This window comes from Dicentrarchus labrax, unplaced genomic scaffold, assembly GCF_905237075.1.
Source record: "Dicentrarchus labrax unplaced genomic scaffold, dlabrax2021, whole genome shotgun sequence".
Classification (NCBI taxonomy): Eukaryota; Metazoa; Chordata; class Actinopteri; family Moronidae; genus Dicentrarchus; species Dicentrarchus labrax.
In genome coordinates, this window is record NW_026136715.1 from 7093302 (window position 1) to 7106028 (window position 12727).

A 12727-nucleotide genomic window follows, 5' to 3' on the forward strand; every position below is an offset into this window, starting at 1 on the left:
CCACCAAATTACTGGTTTCAGTGTCCAAACTCCCAATATGTTGTTCTGGCAGCCTGTATAAACATATATTTTCTTTAAGCTCGCTTCAACAATGTCAAAATTACTCCATTACAAGTAAAAGTCTTCGTACTGTGCACAAGTATTATCAACAAAATTTGACCCCAACTTTTACCCCCCTGGGACAGATACATTATTGTAAATTAGATTAATATCTAATCTTGTAGCTGGTTGATAGTTTAAACTACTTCACATCCAGTTTAATCCGTCGGTCCCAAAGGGTCACGATCAGCCGGTGGGTTGTGAGATGGTTAATGGAAAGAAGGGAAAAACAAAAGTCCTGCTTCAGAAATTACAAATATCACAAGTTGACACAGTTTTTTTAAGAAGATGCCACAGCTGTATTTTATAATTTGAACCTGCAAAGTAACTAAATCTGTCCAATAGATGTAGTGGAATAAAATGCCTGCTGGTGTTAGCATTTGGCTTTAAAGCACCACTGAGCCTACAGCCTAACAGTGAAAGTAGACTCTCATTTTAATTACATTCTCCTTTCTATCAAACTCACATCCACTAAATGTAACGCTGCCACACAGTCAATGGCTCCCAGTGTTTCTGGCAGAATATCTCACCATACAGGAAAGTTAACTCGCTTTTATTGGGATGAAGTGAACTTCTGCTGAATGCTGCATTGAGCAATCAGATAGTTACACGTCTGTTTCCTGAGAAAGAAAAGAATAATGATCAAACATGTTACCACACAGGAGCTTATCAATATGTCTCTTTTGATTAATGGTGACATTATGATTCAATAGAAGGTACATTTCACATATTGTACCATCCTCATAACCATTAAAAGGTCATTACAAAGCAGCGGTTTAATGATCTTTTACTGGGGTCAATTTTGAGATAATTGTACTTTCTTAGTATTTCCATTTTAAGCTTTTTTATACTTATTGTCTACAACACTTATTTAACTGCTACCGTTACTGCAGGTTAAACTATTAATCCAAAATTAATTATCAAGATATGTATGTTATATAGTGAACTACAACAGTAGGCTGCACATTTTAAGTTAACCATAGTGCATCAGGAATAACGAAGCAGTAACACGTATGAATGCACAAAGTTGTTTTATAACTACAAACTCATTCTTGTCAACACTGGCTCATAAAACACAAATTTATATAAACCAGATTAATGCTGCATACACATTTTTAAATTATACTACAAAAAATATAGGACGACAACATTCGAAAGTCAAAAGTATAAAATACTGGAAAAATCTGTATAAATGCTAATTAAATAATCCTATTTCATGCTAAATTAAAACTTAAACACATCAGAGTTAAACAACTATTCCCATTTTTAATCACCTGAATATATCAAAACGGGACTCAAATCAAACAGCTCACTTCATCTGTTTTCCTTCTTTAAGTAATGGATCTGAATTCTTCTTCCACCACTTTATGATGTTCTGAAACTGTCAGTCAGATGTGAAATAACCAGAAAACTGTGGTTTGACCTTTTATTTGATACCTTTTAGCTGCGTTTCAGATTAAGATTAACAACACAAAACAACAAAGTCAACAAATAAATGATGTGTTATAATGACTAAAGTCTTGCTGCCACCCAGCAGTATATAATGTCCTAGACTGCCAGGGGGAGGGGACTTCCCATGATGCATTGAGCTCCTCTCTTCCTCTCTATCTGCACTGATTAAATTAACTTCTTCCCTTCTTTTGTGTTTTCTGGTCTCACAGGTTCTCGTGGATCCTAGTTGTGCCAAGTACAGTTCTTACTGTTGCTGTTATTACTGTGCATGTTTGTCTCTTTGTCTTTCTCTCTTTACTCCCCTCTCTCCCCCCGTCTCTCTCTTTCACAACCGGTCGAGGCAGACGGCTACAGTTTTTCCTTGCCACTGTCGCCAACTTCTCGCTCATGGTTGGAACTGTTGGGTCTTGAACAGCTCTATTTTAAAAAGTGTCCTGCGATAACTTTTGTTATGATTTGCTGCTACACAAATAAAACTGAATTGAATTGAATATATATAGTAAAAAAATAATCTCCCCCTTTACCAGCTGCAACATTAAAGCCAGAGTTCGGGACTTTTACATATGAATAAATGATAAACGTCTGTTATGTTCAGACCAAACAAGTTTACACTGCTGATTAAGCCAATCACCACCAATCTCTTCACATTATGTTCTTGAATCTGGTGTGATTGGTTGATTGGTTTGCCAGAACTTAAGGAGGAGGAGCTGCCGTACTGATGGAGACGCCTAAAGCAACCGTGTCGGAGACTTTGATGAACCTGCATCAACAGTGTCTGTGTAATTACTCTCACTGACAGGACTGGGACAAAAGTTCAGCTCTGCAGGGTTAAAGTACCTATTAATGCTCTCTAAGTACCACAATTATGACGTTAAAATACAAAAGTGTAGTCCGACCCTACTCAGTTCCAGACTGTTGTTGAATCCTGAACGGAGCCGAGTTCAAGAACCAGAGTGTATTCAGTGGAAAAGGGCTCCTCCTGGTCCACACTTCTCTTCCCAATTGTTCCCATTTAAAGCCACAATTTTAGTGTTTTTTAACTTTTCATTTTACCTCTGCTTACTATCTCACCATCACATTTTCAGATGTATGTATCCATGCACTACATTCACAAATATGACTATCAGGTTGATATTTCAAACTACATTTCAGCAATCTCATAACTTTAAAATGTTGTATTATTTTAAGAGCATTATATTATATATATTTATTTCATCATTTCAGAGGTTCCTCTGCATACCACTAGAGGCAGCTGGTGTACCACCAGTGGGACACGTGCCATAGTTTGAGAACCAGCAGTATATATTATTATAAAATAGACAATTCTGACATAAAAACTGACATAAAACTTTTACTTTTTGTACTTTTGTATATTCTGATGCTCATGCTTTTGTACTTTTACTCAAGTCAAAGTCATTTTGAATGCAGGACTTTTAGCTGTAACAGAGTATTTCTACACTAGTTTTACTCAAATAAAAGTGACAGAAAGCTGAACTGAGTCAAATGGATAAATATGGATGAATTATAATGTGACAGATCTCTGTTCTTTCTTGTGCTGCACGCCAGTAACAAGCAAAAAGTGACTACAGCAACATGTTGAGGGAGGGAACCCATCCCTCCCTCCCTCCATCTATCTATCAACTCCCTACTCTGCTTGTCTGCAGCCTGAATGAGCACTGTTAGACAGACACACAGGTGATCTGCAGATATAAAGAGCGTCTGGCAGCGGGTGGGACAGAGCAGGGGAGAATTGGCGGAGACAAGTTACGTGTCCTGTAAGAGCAGAGGAACCACAGTCCGTCTGGAACTTAACAGTATCCTGCACCAAAAAACCAGCTACTTAACTCTGCAGCGACATGGTAAGATCACCACAGTTTATTGGAAATGTGGATAGTTGAGTTTGGTATTTGTATCTCACTGTTTCTAAAATCTCCACCCTGTTCAAGATAAGTTAGGATTTTCTTTTTTCCAAACCACAAAACTCCGCCTGCATGAACACTGTGTGTATTTAAAATGTAAAATGCAGTTTGAGGTAACATACATGCAGCTACAAGCTTTTGGAGGCTTAAATGATTATACCTGGCTACTCTTTGCACTTTTATGAGTGTTAATAGTTTTGTGAGTTTATAATCACTGACAGCCAGCAAAGAGGAGCTCAAAGCTTCTTCTTCAGGCTCACGTTTGTAAACTGACCCCAAGAATAAAACCCTATTTTTTGTGAATATTTAAGTCTTTGGATGTATTATGAAAGTTCATATTCCAAACTGTCACTCAACAGCAAAAAATCATCTTGGGTGATGTTCTCCCTCCAGGGGGAAAAACTGAAATTCTCAACATGTTGAAACACGACTGCGGGAAAGCACTTAGAAAATGCAACAGTAGAGTGAATACGCCTCTCCTGTTTTTGACATTGTTTACACCTAACAACTAGAAAAGCACAAACACAATGACTAATAGAGTGAATCATCAGGCACTTTTTGCTTTGCACACTGAGCTGATCTTTATGGAAGCAAAGAAAGGCTGAAATAATTAAAATTTCATACACAACTGAATACAAACACTGAAACTAAATCACCAATGAAACCACTGAATTAATTTTATTTTATTATTTTATTCTGAAATTGATGTGGTTTATATTCCTCTCGTTGAAATGTCCAGTGGAAGATGGATGTCCCCTAATTCAGAAAGGCTGGAGCAGTGTTTCTGAACTTAAATATCAGTCATTCATAATTCCTAAAACAAGTATACTAGTTCAATGAAAACACATTTTATATTCAATATTTCTATTTTCACTGCAATCGTTAACTACCATAAAACCACTGGAAAAGAGTTTGATCCCTACGGTGAGAATGACCCTCATGAGCTCATGTTTCTCACTGCTGTCTTACCATTGATGCATGATGACAAAGAAGAGGTTTGCTATTAATTTAGTGATGGATTCTGAACATTTGAAATGTTTTTTTTTCAATAAACACTTCACAACACTGATGACGCAGCGCTGTACTGAACCTCTTTATATAGGCGTAGGGGGATACATTAATGGAAACAACTGGGCTACACAATCCAGTGTTCACAGTTCTGGTGTCTGAATTTCATAAATTAAATTTAAGACACTTAACACCTAAATTGAATTCTTGAATTTGCTTTACATTTTTGTCTTTTACTGAAATGTCTTTATTAACTAACTACAGATGTTCATGGTGCAGAGGGAGTGAATCCTAATCCCTCTGAGGTCCCCTGAGCTTCCCCTTTAGCGCCATCATCAGGTTTAATTTGTCCAATACTTTTGGTTTATGACCAAATACCTGCAAAACGATTCCCATCAGCCTCAGTTGTACTAGTCTAGTCTTCATTAGCAAGTGTTAGCATGCTGACATACTAACTTAAAAGTCCAGTGTGTATTTAGTTGCAGATTGCATCTCCCTGTCTTCACATTTCCAAGTGCAAAGGAGAAACTATGGTGGCTGTGAAAGATGCAAAAATGGGCTACTGTAGAAAAAACAAAAACACAACTATTCCTATATTCAGGTGATTATACACTAATGAAAACACAGCTATGAATATTACATTCAATTTCTGCCATTAGATCCTCCTAAATGTTACACACTGGACCTTTAAGATAGTTCACATAAACATTACACCTGCTTAACATCAGCATGTTAGCATAGTATTTACCTCAGATCACTGCTGTACAGCCTCACAGAGGAATGACTGTAGACTCTTCTTTGAATTTTGGATTTTGTGAACCCTAAAAACACTTTTTAAATCAGGTTTTTAAAACTGTACACGTTAAAATTAACTACAGAAAAGAGAGAATTCAAACTATTTCTGCAATAACTGAGTTTTTTGGCCACTTGGGGGCAGCAGTGGAAACAAGTTGTGAACACAACAATGACAACGAATTTGAATTTATTGAAAGGTTATCAGATGATGCAGCTTCTCATTTTAAGTTAATGTGGTGAACCTGATAACCAGCAGTTACGGACCAATATTATATACCTCATTTGGAGTCGTGCTTCTGACCATCCAATGAATGTGAGTCTGATATTCACTCCCCCTTTTAACTCTCTACAAACTCCTGAGGGAAATATCTGGCTCTTTAGCTGCTAAATGCTTCACTATGTTCACCAGCTGGCTAACTGTGTCTGTCTGGTGATGAGCAGTCAGCGGGCTTGTAGACTGTTTTCCCTGAAAACAGCTGCCTGTCGCAGCTGAAAATTATGCAATTAAGTGTAACAATGAACCGAAACAGTAAGATTTTGCTCCAGAAAGCTAAATAATGCATTGAAACTCATCATAAAACTCTGTAAAGCGGAGGGGAAGCTGCAGATTCAGGTGATCTGTCACATGGTTTTTACATTTTTATTAAAATATAGATTATAGCTGCTTTAAATTAAATGGTATTTAAATATCATTAGTAGGTATTTAGTAGTGATTTAGTTGCTTTTTAGATTCACTTTCTTATGGCTTCTCCTTGCTTTTATAGAGGTGTATTTTTATCTATTTAGAATAACTTCTTACTGCCCAAATCTACTCATTCATCATCAATGGTAGCAGTTTTACTTTTTAGAATTAAGAGATCAGAAACAGTGGATATGATTTATGGATGGCAAACATATAATATTATAATTCTAACAGGAACTATATGAGAAAACAACCTTTTTAATACTTTTCAGGTTAATGTTTGCAATAAATGGCTGTGCTTACAAACCATTCATGTTTTTGGGGAGTCACAAATGTTACACAAAAGAGGGACTAGAGTTGTTTTACTTTATGTTTTGTTGAGAATCTTAATATCCATCTGTATTGTTTCTTTTTCTTTTTAGAGAGAGTGCATCTCTATCCATGTGGGCCAGGCAGGTGTCCAGACAGGAAATGCCTGCTGGGAGCTCTTCTGCCTCGAGCACGGCGTCGGCCCCGATGGCGTCTTCCTCGACAGCCCCGCAGAACCAAACTCTCGTGAAGACCCGTTCAACACTTTCTTCAACACTGGGAGCTCTGGGCGTCACGTTCCAAGAGCGATATATGTGGACCTGGAGCCCACAGTGGTTGGTGAGTATTCCTGTATGTGTGTTTATTTTTACCCTTCCTTATCTCTATTTTTTTATTACAGCTCCCGTTGTCCTATTATGTGTGGAGTGCATCTCCATCCACATGGATCGTGCAGGTAACTGCAGATGGGAACGCTGGTATCCAAGCAACAAGTGCAGCGGTGACTCCTTTACCTTTTATTCAATACTGGCTAATATTTGCACAGAAGTGTGTTATGTAAATAGCAAGTTGCACAGAGCAGTGCTGGATTGATTTTAGCCACCAGGCAAAACCCTTCTTTCCAATATATCCCCTCAGTTCAATGATTGCTCAAGTTGCTTCATTTCATCATCACACAGTCTAAAACTGATCATCACAGCTTTCACTACAGGTTGTTGTGTATTTAAAGGTCCAGTGTGTAACATTTAGGAGGCTCTATTGGCAGAAATGGAATATAATATTAATGGGTATGTTTTTATTTGTGCATAATCACTTGAAAATAAGAATTATTATGTTTTTGTTACCTTAGAATGAGACGTTTTAAGCCCCAGATGGAGTGGGTCCGCCATGTTCAACAGTCAAACACTGGCTGTACATAGGAATAGTTAGATAGATAGTTTATCTGCGCTAGAAAGGTAAGCAGATATTCAGCTGGTTGCAATCTGCGACTTCACCGCTAGATGCCACTAAATCTTACAAACTGACACCTTTAAAATGTGTATGTAAGAATATGACATAGTTTCAGTAAAGCGCTTTATGAACAGTACGGAGCCACAAAGCTGACAAAATGTATTAAAAGGTTATTGTATCGGCTGAGCCTAAACTTAAAGCTAATAACTGGAGCACTCTGTATAAGAGTGTATAAGAGAGTCCAACTTCTACTTTTGATGGAGTATTTATTTCTCACCCTTAAAGATCTTCAGTGTCCATAAATCTCCATACAGCCAACATCTCACCAGCAACACCTGTTCTCCTGAGTGAAGGTTCCTACCTGCACTACTACTGACACCTACTGGACCAACGTGGTCCGACATACACTTCTAGAAAAGGCTCCTAGTCCAGTTATATTACTGAATACATCAATAAATAACACTTTTAGTTGCATAATTAAAATCGAGTGTAAAAAATAAATATTTATATTTTTCCTCTAGCCTCCAGTCAGTTTGTTAACAAAAATCTAAACTAATTAAAACATTTATCTGAATCCTTGTTTATCTTTCTGTTGCTCATTTGAGGAATAATTACAGCAACAAACTCTGTTCCAGTCTTCACATGGGACTTGAAAAATTGTGAACTTGTCCTTAAATCACTTACTTACTCCCTATTTTCCCCAATCAACATTTCCCATTTCCCTAATTTTAACTAGTTTGATGACTTTGTATTACATTTAGTCAGTTTTGGGACTCCACACTAACTCTATATAATGCTTAGAGTAAAATATTCAAGTTCAAGACTCATTTTTATACTGATTTTTAGTTTGTATATATATATATATATAACAATTAGCCATGAGTCTGTTACATTAACAGAACCATCAATGAGTCAATGTGCCGATAAAGCTGATACATGCCTGGACATTTGGCATCTGGTCTGTCAAGTTAAACCAAGTTATAGTTGATCTTATTGACCTTTTTCTGAATAAAACCTGTCTGTTTCAGATGAAGTAAGGGTTGGAAAGTACAAAGAGCTTTTCCATCCTGAGCAACTGATCTCTGGAAAAGAGGACGCAGCCAACAACTACGCACGTGGCCATTACACTGTTGGGAAGGAAATCATTGATGGAGTCATGGAGCGTGTTCGTAAGATGGTCAGTAATAATGATTGACGAATTACTGTTGATGTTTTTCAAAATAATTTCTGTGAGTGGATTCATTATCGTGGATTATGTGTAAAATTTGGTTATTATTGATGTGTAACCCTTGCATGAGGGTGATTCATCTCTAATTCACTTTATTAAAGAGTATTGTCATCACCATCAGCTGCATCTTGAACCGTCCTGTCTAATAAAGGCAAAAAGCTCTAAAACATGTTTTTTTTAAAAAGCTAACACATCAGCTATCATGTTAAGGAATAGTTCAACAGTCCGCTCATTGTCTTGTTTGTTTAATCTGAACAGAAAGTCACAGTTTTAATCTCTCTGTCTGGATTAAACAAATGAGATATGATTTGTTCATTTCTGAGCTTTAGAGATGCTGGTAGGAGGATTTTGTTCCCTTTGTACAGATCCAGGCTAGCTGTTTCCCTTTGTTTCCAGTCTTTGTGCTAAGCTAAGCTAACAAGCCGCTTGCTGTAGCTTCCTACTGAATGAACAGATGTGAGAGTGATATCGATTTATTCATCTAACTCGTTGCAAGTGAATGTCAAACTATTCCTTTAACAGAAGTTTCTCTCTGTCGTCCTCATCAGACGGACCAGTGCACGGGCCTGCAGGGGTTCCTCGTCTTCCACAGCTTTGGAGGTGGAACCGGCTCCGGCTTCACCTCCCTGCTGATGGAGCGTCTGTCCGTCGACTACGGCAAGAAGTCCAAGCTGGAGTTTGCCGTGTACCCGGCTCCCCACGTGTCGACCGCTGTGGTGGAGCCCTACAACGCCATCCTGACCACCCACACCACCCTGGAGCACTCCGACTGCGCCTTCATGGTGGACAACGAGGCCATCTACGACATCTGCCGTCGCAACATGGACATCGAGAGTCCCGGTTACATAAACCTCAACAGATTGATCGGTCAGATTGTTTCCTCAATCACGGCCTCCCTTCGCTTCGATGGCGCCCTCAATGTCGATCTGATGGAGTTCCAGACCAACCTGGTCCCATTTCCACGTATCCACTTCCCTCTGGTCACCTACTCACCCATCATCTCTGCTGAGAAGGCCTACCACGAGCAGCTGACTGTGTCCGAGATCACGGGCGCCTGCTTTGAGCCGACCAATCAGATGGTCAAGTGCGACCCTCGTCACGGCAAGTACATGGCGTGCTGCATGCTGTACCGCGGCGACGTCGTCCCTAAGGATGTGAACGCCGCCATTGCAAGTATAAAGACCAGACGCTCGATTCAGTTTGTCGACTGGTGCCCGACTGGCTTCAAGGTGGGAAATGTTACGGAGGTGAGAAGTGTGAGTTTGAGTCTTTATCAGTCTGATCGTTATCTTTGTCTCGACAGGTTGGCATCAACTACCAACCGCCAACTGCAGTTCCCGGTGGTGACTTGGCCAAAGTCCAGAGGGCCGTGTGCATGCTGAGCAACACCACCGCCATCGCCGAGGCCTGGTCTCGTCTTGACCACAAGTTCGACCTCATGTACGCTAAGCGCGCGTTCGTCCACTGGTATGTGGGCGAGGGCATGGAGGAGGGCGAGTTTGCGGAGGCCAGAGAGGACCTGGCGTCTCTTGAAAAGGATTACGAAGAGTTGGGTCGAATGAGCCCCGATTCTGAAGATGACGACGAATACTGAATGTCGTGATCTCGGCTGCACGGCAGTGATTCTATCCTGTACTGAGTCAATAATGATTTAATATCTGTACCGCGTAACTTCTGAGCTTTTGATGATTTCTCTCGCTGTTTTTATAAAGTCAACTTTAGATTCAGAAGAATTGTTGTATTTGAATTGTGCTGTGGAATAAAGTTTGTCTTGCAGGGTGTAACGGTGGTGTAAGACGACACCAAGTAACCGCCGCGTCCCCGTTTCAAATACAGGTCACTTCCTCTTCCTCTCAGTCTCCCCCAAAACAGAAACATTGTGGTTAAATAATCTGTATCTTCTTGACTAACAACGGTACCGTCTCTTCGTCCAGTGAACGCTACACACTTACTGATTTAGAAACTCACTTCCTCAGAGAAGAGAGGTGACAGAAACTATAATTAATGATGTTTTATTTAGATAAAATAATGTGCATTACTCTCACATTGTAATACATGCTGGGGTTTTTGTAAGAATACTGTATATAGTAACACTGTAAGAAATACAAACACTTCATATTAGTTTAGTTTTGGTTTATTTGAAAGATCCAGTGTTTAACATTTAAGAGGATTTATTGGATTTATAAAATAGGTATGTTTTCATTAGTGTATAATCACATGAATATATCAATTGTTATATTTTTGTCACCTTAGAATGAGACGTTTTTATCTACGGTTGCTGCAGGTCGCCTTCCGTTGAGTCCGCCATGTTGAACCGCCATGTATCTACAGTAGCCCAAACAGACAAACTAAACACTAGCTATAGATCGGTCTGTTCATGTTTTTCTCACATATGTCGGGCACCTTAGTTTCTCCCTTGTGCTTGGAAACAGTGTAAATCCTTACACACTGGAGCTTTAAATAACTGTTTGGAACCAAAGAGGTCAAATTAGAAAACAAAACAAAACAACAAATCCAAGAAAAAATTCCATCCAAGATCCAAAAAATAAAAAAACGTGTGCAGCAGAACTTTGTTTTTTCTGTCCTGCCCCACTAATAATCTCACAGGGGTCTTAAGATGATCATGGGGCAGGATTTAGAACCAGTGGACCAAAACAAGGTTTATAAAACTAGCTCCACTTTCAACCAGCTACAACAGTAAAAAGCCTCTTTACACACTGATGCATCAGTATTAACAATCTGATAAATAAAACAGTCACAGGTACTTTTACTTTGATTCTTTAATTTACATTTCACTGATAAAACTTGTGTAACTTTTGTTGTATTTGGTGCTTTTTACTTAAATAAATGATCTGAACAGTTCTTCCGGCACTGGTGGTCTTTGACGTGAAAGGCAGCGGGAGTCGAGTTACCATGGCGACAACATACTACCATCAAATAAATACAATAAATAGGACATGTAGCCTCTCATAGAGCAATAAAATCATTACAAAATCAAGCAATATATATGAGATTTACACACAGATTAACAAAGACGATGAGTGGAGTTTCTTTCTTAAACTGTGATGGTTACTTGAGTTATGTAGATTTAAGAGGTTTTATAAACCTGAACTGGATTTAAAAACATGAGTTTTGAGGTTTATTTTTACATTGAAGCAGCAGATAAAGTGTCTTTAACTGTGCAGCAGCAGCAGCAGCAGCAGCAGCAGATGTTATGAAAACGTTGATGAGAAACATCCAATCAAAGTGCACAGGCTGGCTATTTAAACAACGAGTCCCGGTAGCCGTGAAAGAGTCACCTGAACATATCCCTCCGCGCAAGTGTAAACATAAAGACAGTCTACGAAGAGGAGAATTGTTTTATAGATTATGTTTTATGAAAAACACGGTGCGAGGGATTATTAGTAATGTTAATCCGCAATTTGATGCAATTAATTGATGGGCATTGATGAGAAAATGGCAGATTTTAATGGGTTACAGCCTCTGGAGCAGAGATTATAATCGATTATCCTACTTCAAATATGGACATGTTTGAGTTTTCTGTAAGCATAGAACATGTAGATATTTATTAATAACAGAGTCAGATGTTGATTTCTGCTGTAGCATATTGGTTACACCCCTGGAGAAGTGGGTATACTCTTAATTTATGCCCCTATTTTAATGTTTAAAGCGTCTGTGCAGCAGAGGATCAACGCCCTGTGTTATAATCAGTATTTATGGATGTTTATCTCACCTAAAAATGTGTTTTGCACTTCGTCATTGAATTTATGCTGCTTGACTTTAGCAGGAAAATAACATTAACCACAGAAGAATCAACACTGGCCTGCAGACTACAAATTAATAATATTTTTAATCATTTTTATTGTATATTATATGACTTAATTATCATTTTTTTGGAGGTGGCATGAAGGGAACTTTACTAAATATCTTCCTACATCCTTGTTGTGAATTATAATAAAACATACTCGAATCCTTTGACATAATAATGAATTTTAAGTAAAGTATTCCTCACTCCTCCCACAAAATTGGACAACTGCATCATGCCTTCGCCATCCTACAAAGAGAATCAGCTCACTACTGAATGATGCACATCAGAGGGGATTTATACACCCTGCACTAACACACATTTAAACACATTAAATTAACCTTAATCCGGGTTTATATTGTGTAGTTATTCAAATTTGAGCACAAAAAAAAATACACATCAATAAAATATCTTCACATAACATAAGGTGTTTTTTTTATTTTATTTATTTATTTGGTATCATTGAAAAAAACAACAACAAC

General features: G+C 38.4%; 1 protein-coding gene and 1 long non-coding RNA gene across 3 annotated transcripts in view; one reads left to right on the forward strand and one right to left on the reverse strand.

Annotated features, from left to right (window-relative positions):
* LOC127377357 (uncharacterized) overlaps positions 1 to 12727 on the reverse strand; it is a 180823-nt gene that overhangs the window by 118562 nt on the left and 49534 nt on the right. The window lies entirely within an intron of this gene.
* On the forward strand, positions 3206 to 11302 carry tuba5 (tubulin alpha 5). 2 transcript variants are annotated; one of them, XM_051425137.1, is made up of 5 exons: positions 3206 to 3410; positions 6378 to 6603; positions 8241 to 8389; positions 8989 to 9669; positions 9744 to 11302. In XM_051425137.1, the coding sequence occupies exons 1-5, from the start codon at positions 3408 to 3410 to the stop codon at positions 10032 to 10034; spliced, it is 1350 nt and encodes a 449-aa protein (XP_051281097.1). In that variant the 5' UTR covers positions 3206 to 3407; the 3' UTR covers positions 10035 to 11302. The 2 variants fall into 2 exon arrangements, with proteins under 2 accessions (XP_051281097.1, XP_051281098.1); XM_051425138.1 differs by lacking the exons at positions 3206 to 3410; positions 6378 to 6603 and adding an exon at positions 6616 to 6763.